Raw genomic sequence first — 15,587 nt, 5'->3', positions numbered from 1 at the left:
GGTATGTGGTGAAAACTGTTGTTTTACATTAAAACTTATGTTCATACAGTAAAACTTTTTTTTTTAATTCATTGAATGTTGTGATGTTAGTGCATCAGCAGGATACTTTGTGCTGTCAGTGAACAGGCCAAAATAAATGATTCCCATGCTGTAAGGTAGTAAACAGCCCCTCCAGTCATTACTACTGATTTTATTCTGGCCTGATTAAGTGCAGGTGTCTTTCATTATGTTAATTTTATCTGTAAAATGTACTCTTCTTGTCATACTAATTTTGTCTCATGCTTTTTTCAGGGTCCTCCTGGACGAGCAGGCTTTCCGGTAAATTTTGTTTTAACCTGCCTCTTTGTGTGTCCTCATGCACAGTATTGTTGTGTGAGTGATGGAGTATTAACATCTCGGCTGCTAGTTTAGATGAGATGGGCAAATTACTACTTGTTGTTGCTTGTTGATTTTGTCACAGTTTAATGAAACTTTAATGAAAATTGAGATAGTAATACATCGTTATCTTAATAGTCTTAAAATAGGCTTTAAAGGACTGTTTCCCAGAAATCAGGATTTGAAAAGGTTAGACCACCAACTTGTGCACATCCTTAGAGAACTTGGAATACAAATACACCAGTACAGTTGTACTATTGCAGTGAACTTTGATCAAAAGTTTCAGAGATGTCAGTGCAGCAGTTGAATAGCACACACACCCTAACAGTATCCATTTGCAACACCGTGTGCTGTGATTGTGCACCTGTCCAGCTCTTGGTCTTTTTGATTAAAACATCCGGTCTCCAGTGCAAAGCTTAGTCTTAATGTGTCATACACATATGGAAGTATGGACATGCATGCATGTATTTTCTGTTAGTATATATGCAAGTGTGAGTGTGAATGTACTGTATGTAACTGACTAGGAAAGGCAGAAACAGAGTGTACATGACCATTGCAGCAATCACATTTCCCTCTTTGCAAAACATGAATTGGATGAGATTTTACCAAACACCCAGTTCATCTCACTTTACTATAATGAATGTTGTACTCTGTGGATCCAGCAAATAATCATGTTGGGCACTTTAAAGACTTCAAGTCCAGATTAAACTAAATGCAATTTTGGTGGATTTAAATTGGTACCTTGAACAAGAATTATTAACAAGCATTTTTGCATTAAATAGTTGCAGAATCATGCTGTCAGCTCACAACTAAGTCAGAGAAACATTATTGTTTTTTTGTTTGTTAAAGTTGCGTAAATAAAAAAAACCCCAAACACCTAAGTTAGACTGCAAAAGGCAACAGTGTGTGTTTATGTCATTGGATGAACATTTAGTAAATATAAAATTACTACACTCTCATCTTGGAACAATCAGACTTTATACTATACACATGTAAAAATCGATTTAGGAATCAAAGTCATGACTTCCTATCTCAGGAGATTTTCGACCCGTTGCCCTTACCGTAACACTGTCTGGAGATATAAGATGGAAAAGTGTAACAAAGTAACAGGGGCTACTAACAACTTTCTTCTAATGACATAAGAAATTACTGCAACTTTCTTCCATCGTCTTTCATCTTGAATTTTGCAGTGTTGAATGAGGCATGATTATTTGATAATTATTTGATTGTTTTTCACAGTATTAAAGAAAATCTTCTTTCTGCTCACATCATTTGGGCATGGCATGTTGAATTGGTTATTCTGAATAACAAAAATGATCATCTTCCTTAAAGGAATACCATGACATTAAAAATTTTAAAAGCTTTTGTAGCAGTACATGTGAGGAAAGCATTAAAGCTCTTTTAAATTTGTTATTCGATTTTCTAGTTTTGGCTTCCATTGGGATATAAATGTGCTAACATTCGTCTCACTAACATGGACCAAGCGTTGTTTCTATAATGCATCAGTGAAAAAATGAGATGAGAGCTGCAGAGACAATAAGTCTGAATGCCATGGTATCCCTATAGAACATCTTATTGACTCCTGTTCCTTCTTAATTTGCATCGGACATTAGGGTGGCAAAGGAAGTATGGGAATTCCTGGAAGAACGGTGAGTGAATTGGGTTCATGCATCACCAGCACTTTAGTGATAGTTACATTCAAAAGTTCCTACAACACAAATACAAAAGGATTAACGTTACAGGATTAGATTACAGTTATTTTGAACAGTATGCATTAATACATAAGTAAATGATCAGTACTGTGATAACAAAACTTTCCTGAAGTTCCTTTGCTAGTATTTTGAATTACAAGCCACGCAGGGTGGAAGAAACATTCAAATCCTTTGTCTAAATAGGAGTATTGATAGCGTAATGAAAACACACTAACTTAACTCTGTGCTGCCTTGATCTTGGCCTCAAGTCTCCTTCTCCATGGAGGGTACGGCTCCTTGTGGCTGTTTGTCTTATAGCCAAGCATCTCAGTCATCACTGCTGTCGTGGTGTTGATTAGCTGGTTGGTTTCCATGATAGTCGAAGGAGGGATTGTCCGTAATGCTGCATTCACATCTTCGAGGAAACGTTCAGAGGGGACTTCACATAGTCTTGGTAATCGACCATGCAGGGTCCAGGTTTCAAGCTCAGCCATGATCCCATCTCTCAGATTAGCTGCTCATGCACTCGCACTGAGTTTGGTACCCAATCTTAGAGTGTGGGGATGATGATATTTCCCTCCTGACCTCAGGTTCTGGCTCCCCGTTGTTGTTTCACCTCATCGATGTCTAGTTGTGATAACAGTTGCTTCTTCCAGATGTTGGAACACTGAGAAACTAGTTTTGCCGTTAGTCGAGATGTTGGGTGTGGAGAATTCCATAGGTCCCATATCCTCTGCATGTAACCCCTTCTGCTTGGATTGCTTGCGTGATAGCTTTTCAACAGCCCTGTGTTCTTGCACCGCATTATTGGAAAACTGTGCAGAAAATATCAAAAGTAAAAATTATTATTATGCAGAAAACTGTTTCCCATCTGTCATGGCTGGGGCAGCAGTCATGTGGTGTGGTGAGAAAAGGATCCAAAATGCAGGTACTGGCTGGGGTGCAAGTGAGCGTTTATTTGTGGTGAAAGCAAAGTACAAAAACAGAAAGAGCAGAACGGGGAGTTAACAAAACCTAAACTGGGGAAAACTAAAGAACTAACCTGAAACCATGCACACACGGGACGAGGAGCAAAAATGGTACAGAGAATGTTGGGCAGAGAGACGCAGAAATTACACCAGGTTACACAGACGACGCGACGAGGAACACAGGCAGGCACACACTTTAAATACACACAAGGTAATGCGGGAATGACACACCAGAGGGGAACCCAGCTGAACTTAATTAGACACGACGAGACACAAACCTTCAAAGTAAAACAGGAAACTCAAACTGTTTCACAAACACAAACTCAGGGACACAAACAGAGCACAAGGGGGAGGAACACAGGTGGGATAATAAGACACTGAACACCAGAACCAAACCCCAACAACTAATACAAAATCAGAACAAACTAGAAAATAATAACAATAAACTCAAAACGCTGGGTCACCGCTCCAGGACCATGACACCATCACTGTTAGCTGGATTCATTTTACTGCATATATTTACGGTTGAACTCATTCTGTTTAATGTTCACCATTATATTCTATAAATGGTGCAGTGGGTGTCCTGTGACGACCACATATCTATGAAAAGTTGTTTGTGAGATCAGAAACATAGGTCTGCATCCTGATTGTTTTCAAAAAGTCGATTAAAAATAAAACAAATCAATCAGCTGAATTAAAATGGTTGAATAGTGTGTGACATAGTTAACAGGGGGATTCAAATATGAGTAAAAAAATGAAAGTGGAGTGTTGGCACACAGCTGGTTAAGCCCATTACATTCAGTCATTCTCATAGATGCTAATCTGAAAGTGCTGCTGACCCTGCACCTGCTCAACTTGCATGATTTATTAGACTGGACATGGTCAGAGTTGCTGTCCCCTCTCCATCATGGTCAAAATTTTACTTGCTTATATAATAAATGAGTTATAAATAACTTTTTCACGCTCCATCCTCTCTTTATCACACATATTGGCCAAGGTAGATAACAAAAGGACACTCATCTGTTACCAAACTAAATCACTGAAGCTGGTTTACTTCCTAATGCTAGCTGTGTTTCCATACGACGCCTGGCTACTAACTGATGTCAGAACAGTGAAAGCAGACCGGCATCACTGTGTTCTCCCCTCCTGTCACCATTAAAGGCCAGAGGTTTATCCACATTTGCAAACCACCAGAAACAAACTGCTGGTCTCTCAGCTTGCCCAGCTCCAGTCGCTGTTAATGGGAGATGGACAAACCCTCAGACACAGAGACAACGACACTTTGCTATGAGATGAAATAAGCTTTCAGTGACAATTATAACTTAATAAACAGTAATAAAATAGTATAACTTAGTAGAAAGTAACATAGTAGCAGCAATACTATAATGTAGCAGAAATGATATGATTTAGCAGAAATACTACATGATAGTAGCCAACAGCAGCCTCAAGGCAGTAATGTAAAGGATGGATGCACATATTAATTGACAGGTGAGGAGTTTTATGAAAGCGCTGTCTGAGATTGTTTATTTGTAGATTTGACAGGGAAAGCAGACAGTGATGGAATGCTTTACATTACTTTGAATGCAAGCTGTGCAATCACATCACCCTGGAAAATAATACAAAATTGAAAAAACTAAGTGTATACACACACACACACACATGAAATACAATAGTACATGAACAATGAAATTGTTGTGGGTGCTTCATACCAGCTGTGCCGGAATAAGATATAAATAGTAGACAGTTGGATTAATTAGCAAATAGGAGTAATAGGACTCATATATATGTGGATAAATGCAAAGCAAGAGAAATTCATACAGAAGTAAGAGAAAGGCCTGTTAAGAGGCTGTTTGTGAGTTTAAAGGTGTGGAACCTGATTGACCTTAGGTGCCAACCCGAGGGCAGCGGGTCAAACAGGTGGTGGGCGGGGTGTAAGGCTCACCTGTGATGCTCCTGTTTTCCTGAGACAGGGGGAGCTGTCGAGCAGACAGTGATTTTTGGGGCAGTGTTAATTACCCTTCCTGTTCTCAGGAAAGCCATATACATATATACATATATATATATATATATATATATATATATGGAGAGAGAGAGAGAGAGGGAGAGAGAGGGTGAAAAACAGAGGCACAGATATGCATTAAGTTAAGGCTTTGATGGATCATTTTGAGCCAGGAAACACCCTGAATTATGCACTCAAGTTAACGAATGTGTGTAGGTTTACAGTTTTGCTGTTTGCAATGCAGCAGTTGTTAGACAGTCTAGCAGGACTTTATTTGCTGCATACGGAGACCTTTATCACCTTCCTCCATTTGACTTACATATACAGTAGTTCCCTTTAGCTTCACCATCACCACCTCCGTCACTAGTCCTAAAGATGCTGCATGTCCCGAACCCTCTCCATGTATCTAACACTGGTTCCTCTCCCTCTCTCTCTCTCTCTCTCTCTCTCACTCACTCTCTCTCTCTCTGTCTCTTCTTGTCTCTCCCCCCTCTACACCCCTACTTGCATGTGACTGTGTCTGCTGTGTCTGATCCCAGGGCTTAAAAGGACACGCAGGGGAGAAGGTAAGTTTAGAAACACATACCATTAGATGGTCCATATACAAATGTAGTCATTTAGCACAGGTAAAAAAAACAACTTGATTAAACTTTAACTAAATGTTGGACCTTAATCCTGAAATTCTATTTTTACTGTTGACTTCTTTGACTTTGCTCATCTGTGATTAACACGGCCTGATTGCAGTGAAATATAAATAGACTTGGCTAAGGTGTGACTCAATGGGTGGTGGAAGTAGTGGTTAGAGGTGCATAACTGTGCACTTCATTGTATGAACAGGGATTTGGATCTGTATTTTTCAACAGCATGTGGGTCTGTAAATGGTTTCCCACCCTGGTTAGATCACCTGAAGTCTTTACACTCTGAAACACCAAAGTAACAATTTGTTACGCAGGCATCTGAAAAGTCTAATTTAAGACTCCTAAGTCTCTCTCCCAACTGGGGAGACCTTTATACAGGCAACAGCAGTTTACATGACAAAATTCTAGGGTGCTAAATTAGCTCACTGGGTAGAACAGGTGATCCGTGTGCCACAAGGGTCAATGAAGCAGTCTGGGTTTGAAAAGTTCTCTGCACCTGAATGCTGTATTCTGTACTATGCTGGACACTACACAGTTTATTTCAAATGCTGTTCACTCAGCAGAAGTAGAAGATTTTATAGTTATTACCCAAAATATTTGTATTATTATGTTATTTATATTATATTGTAGAAGAGAAGAACAAATGCCAGACTGGTGACCATTATTCCAACTGCTATAAGTCTGTAGGGTTTTAACATCAAACACACTGTCTCTAAAGAGGCAGAGTGTCAACAATCAAAATCTTCCAATCCGTCAGATGCAGTTTATGAAGAAACAGCAGATTTACAGATTTGTTCTCATCACTCTTAATTCTTGGCTGAAATGTGTAACAAAGGGGAAAAGCAACAACACATACCAGAGAGTCAAATGTGGTTGTTAGCTAATACATTTTTTTTAAATAGTCAGTCATTAAAATATAATTTTAGCCTTGGATTGCTGTACAAAAATTGTAACCTGATCATCAGGATCCATAAAGTGCAGAGAAGCAGACAATGGAGTGGCTACTTTATGGATCACAGTGGAAAATGTTTATCTTTCTAGGCTGGGAATATACTTTAGTAGGTAATGATCTGTGTTTCGTCTCTTCCCGTAGCTGTCAGGACAAACAGAATGAAGGAATACCAAAATTATACACGCAGACGTTACTGCATATGATCTCTTAAAGCCACAGCTGATGGAGAGTGATCTTTGTGGGATTAAAAAAAATATTTAGAATGAAATAAGATCTATATTCCATTTGTCTGCATGTGAGTGAACAGCAATTGGTTTTGTTTTCTCCGAGTGGGTCCTGGTTTTGGGTGAAATTCAAACCCTAACCTTTGACTTCTCATGTATCTGTACAAATGAAATTCTCTGAGTTACCAAAGCGGTAGCACACCAAGGAAGCAACAGAAAACAACCTCAAATGAAATGAACCCTATTTTTCAATCATTACTTTTACCTTCTGGTAAAACGTGAAGTACCCTCTGAAGATTTACTAGAAGATGTGAATACAGCACTAAGGACAATACCAACTGCGACCATCCAATCAGCTAATCAACACCACGGTAACAGTGATCTGTGAGATGCTTGGTTACAAGATGAAAAGCCACAAGGAGCTGTTTCCTCCATGGAGAAGGAGACTAGAGGCCAAGATCAAGATAGCATGGAGGGAAGTTAGCAAATTTTTGGAGGTGCAGAAAGGTGTAATAAAGAAAAGGTACCCAAGAAGTACAGAGTCCTTGGAAACTGCCAAGGAAAGACTCACAGCCTTGTCCAGCCACTTGAAAAGGTACACTAGAGAACTAGAAGGCAGGAGGATAAACCAGGTCTACTCCACAGAACAATCTAAGGTGTGCTCTCAGTCGCAGGGAACAATATGAGAACAGCACCACCAAGGCTGGAGACGGAGCAATACTGGAAGAGCATATGGGAAAAGGACCCAACCTATAATGACAATCCACAGTGGCTAGTGAATCTAAGAGACCACAGTAAACTCCCTGAAGAGTCCAGTAGGGACCACAGTGGCAGAAATCCAAGAAAGGTTATGAAAAGTTGGACAGTCACAGACCCTGACATGATTCATGCCTGCTGGCTGAAGAAGCTGACGGTACTCCATGAGCAGCTGGGAGCACAAATGAACCAGCTGTTAGTTGATGAGAGACATGCAGAAGGGACCAGTTCCATCCAACTCCTGACCAATAACCTGCCTATGAACTGCACAAGATCAACAGGACAATAAGAGCCTTCATCAGTAACTCAATGGGGATTCGGTGAACAAAACTAGAGGTAGGCTGGGCAATATGGCCCAAAATTCATGTCTCGATTTTTTTTTTGCTGGATGGCGATATACGATATATATCTCGATATTTTTTTTAAAGCCATAAAGTAAGAACAAAAAGAGAGTTTTTAGTCAAAGCTGTGTCCCAGATCTCACACAGGCACTTTTATTAACATACAGCGTAGATCTCCAAAAGTTGAATCTGTTCATCTGGACGTAGCGTTTTGTGGGAGAAATGTTTCGTCACTCATCCAAGTGACTTCTTCAGTCTTCTTCAGTCTCAGCTGACTGCAGGTTTCCCCAAACCTTAAGAACTTGAGAATGCGTCAAGACGATACAGCGTAGATGTAAATAAAAAAAATTACTCAGAAATAAATTATCGGCATTTATTAAATAATAATGATCCATAAATAAAATAAAACAATGTTGTTTTGCATAACAAAACGCTCACAATTGTGCAGTCAAAATGTAAAGGATGCTGAGAATAATAACAAAGACAGACAGATTTCGCAGCTGCTCTCTTCCCAAGTTCTACTGTGTGACTGACAGCCTTGAGTTCGAAATCCTCTTTGTAACTATGTCTCTTAACAGGTGCCATTTGTGGTCCTCCTTATACACACACAATATGGTAATATTACGTTGAAGCACAGTACGTATCACTTCGCGAGGCTCCTGACTACGGTAGCTAATGCTCCGACAATTCATCAAGCGGTGTGGCTTCGTACCTTACCAAAGTTGTCCTAAAACAGTTTTTGACAGATTGCTGAGTGCCGTGTACCACATAAAATTGGTTCGCGGTCAGGAAGCACAACCAGAATTCATACATAAGGCGTACTGTCGATTTTTGAGAAAATGAAAGGATTTTAGGCGGGGTCGACGCTTTAGCCCGGTTAGCTCGTTAACCCATTGACGCTGTCCAGCCCGACCCACCGGGCGATCCGTGGTAACCCGTTAACGGAGATTTGTTGTGTTAATGCAGTTATGGCGTTAACATCATTTTAATGAGATCACCGCTACCAGCACTAAAATAGTAATCTCCAAATGTTTTGTTTTTACCAACCAGCTCCTCTTTGATAGCTGCCGTGTCCATCTTGTCGTTGCCTGTAGGTGAAGCGATGGGTGAGGGGGAGTTGTGTTCAGTGAAGGAGAGAGGCGAGGCAGAGTAACGTTGCGTAGAGACAAAAGTGGACCAAAGAGAGGCAAACTTGCGGCTCCACAAGTATAATTATAACGTAACATAGACTATATCGATATAAACGATATTGTTACATCTCATATCTTGTATAAAAATATATCGATATATTTAAAAACTCGATATATCGCCGAGTCCTAACTAGAGGCCAACACCACAAGTAAACATCAATTGAGGGATCTACCAAGGAGATGCTCTGTCTCCACTGCTGTTCTGCATAGGCATGAACCCCTTTGGTGAGATCATTGATAAGACTGGCTACAGATACCGACTACGGAATAGAGCAGTTGTCAGCCACCTCCTGTACATGGATGACATTAAGCTGTATACCAAGAGTGAACAAGACATCGATTCACTGATCCACACCACCAGGATATACAGCAGTGACATCGGAATGTCGTTTGGATTGGAGAAGTGTAGACAGATGGTAACGAAGAGAGGGAAGGGGATTGCACTACCAGAAGGCAACACTGCAGACATAGAGGACAGCTACAAGTACCTGGGGATCCCACAGGTAAATGGCAATCACGAAAAGGTCACTAGAAAAGCTGCAACCCCCAAGTACCTGCAGAGGGTCAGGCAGGTCCTGAGGAGTCAGCTGAATGGCAAGAACAAGATCCAGGCTATCAACACCTACGCCCTGCCCGTGATCAGGTACCCTGCTGGGATAATAAGCTGGCCAAAGGAGGAGAGAGAAGCCACTGACATCAAGACCCTCATCTTGATTCTTCTATCTCTTCCTGACCATACATGGAGGGTTTCACCCAAAATCCAGTACCCTAAGGCGTACAGCTAAGTGAAAGGAAAGACGCAGGGGACTAGTGAGTGTTAGAGCCACTGTCCAGGATGAGACAACAAACATCCACGAGTACATCAGGAAGACTGCCCCAACTGACTGCATGCTCAGTGAATACCTCAGGCAGCACAAACCCGAGGAAGAGGAGGCGCCATCATAGAAGGGCAGGCCCCTGCATGGTACGTACCACTGGCAGATAGAGGAGGTGGCTGACATCCAGAAATCCTACAAGTGGCTGGTTTGAAAGACAGCACAGAGGCACTAATCATGGCAGCACAGGAACAAGCTCTGAGCACAAGATCCATAGAGGCTGGGGTCTATCACACCAGGCAAGACCCCAGGTGCAGGCTGTGTAAAGATGCCCCTGAAACAATCCAGCACATAACAGCAGGGTGCAAGATGCTAGCAGGCAGGACATACATGGAACGCCATGACCAAGTGGCCAGCATACTGTACAGGAACATCTGTGCCTGGAAGTCCCGACGTCAAAATGGGACACGCCCCCAAGGAAGGTGGAGAATGACTGAGTTAAGATCCTGTGGGACTTCCAGATACAGGCGGACAAAATGGTGATGGCTAACCAACCGGACATAGTGGTGGTAGACAAACAGAAGAAGACGTATGTGATAGTGATAGACTTAGCGGTTCTGAATGACAGCAAAATCAAGAAGAATGAACACGTGAAGCTGGAGAAGTACCAAGGGCTCAGTGAAGAGCTGGAGAAGATGTGGAGGGTGAAGGTAACAGTGGTCCAAGTGGTAATCGCAGCGCTCGGTGCAGTGACTCCCAAGCTAGGCGAGTCGCTCCAGCAGATCCCAGGAACAACATCCAAGATCTCTGTCTAGAAGAGCGCAGTCCTAGGAACAGCCAAGATACTGTGCTTGAAGGATAGACCGCCCGCAGGATGTAAAACAATGTTTTCTAATATGTTGACAAGTTGAGCTACAACAGTAATTATCTAGAGCTATCTGTAAAACATGGTTTTGTCATGATTTGGAGCTGCATTTTAGCCACTGGTGTTGGGGATTTTGTCAAATTGATATAATTATCCATCCATCCATCCATCCATCCATCCATTCGCTTCCACTTATCCTTTTCAGGGTCGTGGGGGGTGCTGGAGCCTATCCCAGCTGTCATAGGGCGAGAGGCGTGGTACACCCTGGACAGGTCGCCAATTTGTCGCAGGTCTAACACACAGGGGCAGACAGACATGAATGTAAACATTTCTTAAAACCAAAGGAGCAAATAAAGAGTGCAGAACAAAAACACTGGATCAAAGACCCAGGACCAATGACAGTAATAATAATAATAATAATAATGGATTGGATTTATATAGCGCTTTTTCAAGGCACCCAAAGCGCTTTACAATGCCATTATTCATTCACGCTCACATTCATACACTGGTGGAGGCAGCTACAGTTGTAGCCACAGCTGCCCTGGGGCAGACTGACAGAGACGAGGCTGCCATATCGCGCCATCGGCCCCTCTGGCCAACACCAGTAGGCGGTAGGGTAAAGTGTCTTGCCCAAGGACACAACGACCAGGACAGAAAGGCCAGGACAGAAAGGCCGGGGATCGAACCCGCGACCTTCCGGTTACAGGTGCGCTTCCCAACCCTGTGCCACGGTGACAGTAATCCCACACTGCAAATGTTATAAAAGGATACCTAAATAGAAAAACACACAATGGAACATGATCAGTGGCAGAGTGACAGAGAACGGAACAAAAAGCAGCAAACGAACCAGAACCAGAGTTAAGCAATGTCCTTCAAGAAGTCTGGAGAACTATTCCTGAATGCTACTTAAAGAAATTAGAAGAAAGAAGGTTGTCCAAGAGACAATAGTTCAATAAATAATTGCAAAATATTGCAAAATATTAAGAAACAAGAGGTTGCTCTTCATGTAGTACTGCACATTTTAATACCGTTCTTCCATTAAGTCTAATCATTTATAGAACCCTTAAATAAGGATCAGGAATTAGTTCAGTAGCCACAGGTGTTTACCCACTATCACCAAATTTAAACCAGCTTAAAATTTAAACCCCAAGTAACCAGACATTGGTGTTACATCAGCTTTACATTTCTTTAAACATTTAAACATTATATGTGATGAATTGCTGTAGCCATTTACCTTTTTGTTGAATCCCTCTGATAATATTTATAGATGTGAGTGCTAGAGGAAGGAATCCCTTTTCCCTTCTTTCTGTCTGTTCATAGGGAGCACCAGGTGAGCCTGGACTGTCTATCATTGGACCAAGAGGACCTCCTGTAAGTGTCTCCACCTAGAACTATGAACCCTTTTACCTTTAATCACGTCTGCTTGTCTATGCAGCAAACTTCTTTATTAGCTACCAGACAATTCCTTACTTTTCAGGTTTGTGGAGTACTGAGAGTGGATTTATGTAGGCTTGGCCAAATTGTCTTTATTCAAGACTGAGTCACTGCTCCATGACAGAATATTGTTATAGAGGGTGGGCCATTTATATGGATACACTGTAATAAAATGGGAATGGTTGGTGATATTAAAGTCCTGTTTGTGGCACATTAGTATATGTGAGGGGGCAAACTCCTCAAGATGGGTGGTGACCATGGTGGCCATTTAGAAGTCGGCCATCTTGGGTACAACTTTTGTTTTTTCAATAGGAAGAGGGCCATGTGACACATCAAACTTATTGGTAATGTCACAAGAAAAACAATGGTGTGCTTGGTTTCAACATAACTTTATTCTTTCATGAGTTATTTACAAGTTTCTGACCACTTATAAAATGTGTTCAATGTGCTGCCCATTGTGTGGGATTGTCAATGCAACCCTCTTCTCCCACTCTTCACACACTGATAGCAACACTGCAGGAGAAATGCCAGCACAGGCATCCAGTATCCGTAGTTTCAGGTGCTGCACATCTCGTATCTTCACACCATAGACAATTGCCTTCAGATGACCCCAAAGATAAAAGTCTAAGGGGGTCAGATCGGGAGACCTTGGGGGCCATTCAACTGGCCCACAATGACCAATCCGCTTTCCAGGAAACTGTTCATCTAGGAATGCTCGGACCTGGCACCCATAATGTGCTGGTGCACCATCTTGCTGGAAAAACTCAGGGAACATGCCAGCTTCAGTGCATAAAGAGGGAAACACATCATCATGTAGCAATTTCAAATATCCAGTGGCCTTGAGGTTTTCATTGATGAAGAATGGACCCACTATCATTGTGCCCCATATACCACAGCAAACCATCACTTTTGTTGTTCCAACAGTCTTGGAGGGATCCATCCAATGTGGGTTAGCGTCAGACCAATAGTGGTGGTTTTGTTTGTTTACTTCACCATTCACATAAAAGTTTGCCTCATCACTGAACAAAATCTTCTGCGTGAACTGAGGGTCCTGTTCCAATTTTTGTTCTGCCCATTCTGCAAATTCTGTGCACCGATCTGGGTCATCTTCATTGAGATGCTGCAGTAGCTGGAGTTTGTAAGGATGCCATTTGTGAGTAGCTAATATCCGACTAATATCAACTAATGCCACTCTCCAGTGACATGCGGCGAGTGCTACGCTGTGGGCTCTTGCTGAATGCAGCTAGGACAGCCACTGATGTTTCTTCATTAGTGACAGTTTTCTTGTGTCCACATTTTGGCAAATCCAACACTGAACCAGTTTCACGAAACTTAGCAAGCAGTTTGCTAACTGTAGCATGGGAGATGGGTGGTCTCGTAGGGTGTCTTGCATTGAAATCTGCTGCAATGACTCGGTTACTGCATTCACCAGATATCAACACAATTTCAATCTGCTCCTCACATGTTAACCTCCTCGACATGTCAGTGGCTGTTAACAAAGAGAAACTTGTAAATAACTCATGAATGAATAAAGTTATGTTGAAACCAAGCACACCATTGTTTTTCTTGTGACATTACCAATAAGTTTGATGTGTCACATGGCCCTCTTCCTATTGAAAAAACAAAAGTTGTATCCAAGATGGCGGACTTCTAAATGGCCACCATGGTCACCACCCATCTTGAGGAGTTTGCCCCCTGACATATACTAATGTGCCACAAACAGGACTTTAATATCACCAACCATTCCCATTTTATTACCGTGTATCCATATAAATGGCCCACCCTCTATAATTGCAGAGTACATGTGTAAACGATTGCATTTTTCAAAAGGACTGGAAGTTAAGTTAGACTGGATCACTAGTCATCGTTATTTTATCAGGAAACAAAGCTAGACGTTCCGTCCTTGTCCAACTGGGCTCACGGCTAGTTATCCAGTCATAATGGCTTCCCTTTTTTTGACCAAAATTCTCAGGTGCCAACATGAGTTGAATGTTTCTGTTTCTCACCATTTATAGTTTACAGGAGGGCAACTAGCCAACCTAAGCAATGCTCACATCTGTTTTTCTTAGTGTTCATTATTATAGTCTATCCTTTTGTATGCCCACTTTTCCTGCATTGTAATAGGCATTTCTAATGAATAACAGGCTGCAGAAGAGACTCTGCACAGGAGGATCCAAGTCTCAACGTTAAAGAAGCAGTCAGTCACAAACACATTACAGTTGTGACCTTAGAACAAGAAACAGAGAGCTGAGGAAAACAGGAGGTTATGCAACCCGAGGCAAAACAAATGCTTTAACATCTTCAGCATTTTGTCATGTCACTGGGTTGGATGAATATGTGGTACATTTTCACTGTGAGAGCGATTTTGAAACTTTATAGTCATTGCTGGCTTGAGGCGAGACAGAACATTTTTCAGTATCTGATTTCCTCGTGTACACAGAAAGAAATTGCACACAGTGTATTCAACATTTACAAAATACATAAATATAGCGGAACTGTTCTACTCTCAACTTCACTTTTCCAGACTTTATGTCAGACTGTCAGATGCATAGTAAACACACTCATGGTTTTCTCTTTTTTTCATCTCTTTAGGGACAACCTGGTACAAGAGGATTTCCAGGATTTCCAGTAAGCTATAACCACCTCTTTGCCAGGGTTGTCATTTAGGCTGTAATACTTCATGAATTAGCTGGTGATTGCGGGTTTTACTCAAATAAAATATGTAAAAACATTTTCTGCACTCCTTTAGGTAAAATGGAACATCATACTGAAATATTACAAAGCCATCTTCTCATGATCAGATTGCCACTTTCCTTTGTGAGTGCTGCTCAGCACAGTAAATACAGACCAATCACTGTTTTAACTAGTAGCATACTGGTAACAGCACCTTCCTTCTACTACCACCAGCACTACCGTCTGTATGTCTGAGCAAGATACACAGTCTTTATTTAATTGCCAGTGTATTTCCTAAAAGTTAGAAATTCAATTGCATCATTGTGAATCAGGGGCTAGAACACAATCTAAATCTTTTACTTATCACCATTATTATTGAATTAAACAGTGGCACTGCCTTTTCCTTTATAACATGAATCATTTTGGACCATGTCTTCTTGCTGATTGCCACAGATACATAAGTGTCTTCTTCTCCTCTTCTCTCCTAGGGTCCAATTGGGTTAGATGGCAAGCCTGTGAGTTTCATTAAGTTCTTTTTATAAACTGGAATAACTGAATAATTTAGTGTGCCTTCACCATGGTCATTAATAAAAAATTCTACCAGCCATCATCATCTTTATTATTATTTTTTAGTTTAGTGATGTTATATGTTTGGATTGATTTAAT

General features: G+C 41.3%; 1 protein-coding gene across 12 annotated transcripts in view; it reads left to right on the top strand.

The window, feature by feature from the left end:
• Positions 1 to 291: 291 nt before the first annotated feature.
• The window catches only part of LOC100704552 (collagen alpha-1(XIII) chain), a gene marked incomplete at its 5' end in the record, with an annotated part of 82,925 nt that continues 67,629 nt past the window's right edge, over positions 292 to 15,587 (top strand). For all 12 annotated transcript variants that reach the window (XM_019366882.1, XM_025897440.1, XM_019366878.1 and 9 more), the window contains 6 exon segments: positions 292 to 318; positions 1,989 to 2,024; positions 5,573 to 5,599; positions 12,135 to 12,185; positions 14,841 to 14,876; positions 15,410 to 15,436. In XM_019366882.1, the coding sequence (XP_019222427.1) occupies positions 292 to 318; positions 1,989 to 2,024; positions 5,573 to 5,599; positions 12,135 to 12,185; positions 14,841 to 14,876; positions 15,410 to 15,436 (204 nt within the window).

Source organism: Oreochromis niloticus, linkage group LG13 (assembly GCF_001858045.2).
Source record: "Oreochromis niloticus isolate F11D_XX linkage group LG13, O_niloticus_UMD_NMBU, whole genome shotgun sequence".
Lineage (NCBI taxonomy): Eukaryota > Metazoa > Chordata > Actinopteri > Cichliformes > Cichlidae > Oreochromis > Oreochromis niloticus.
Note: the sequence above shows the minus strand (reverse complement) of the source record. Positions and strands in the feature narration are given on the sequence as shown.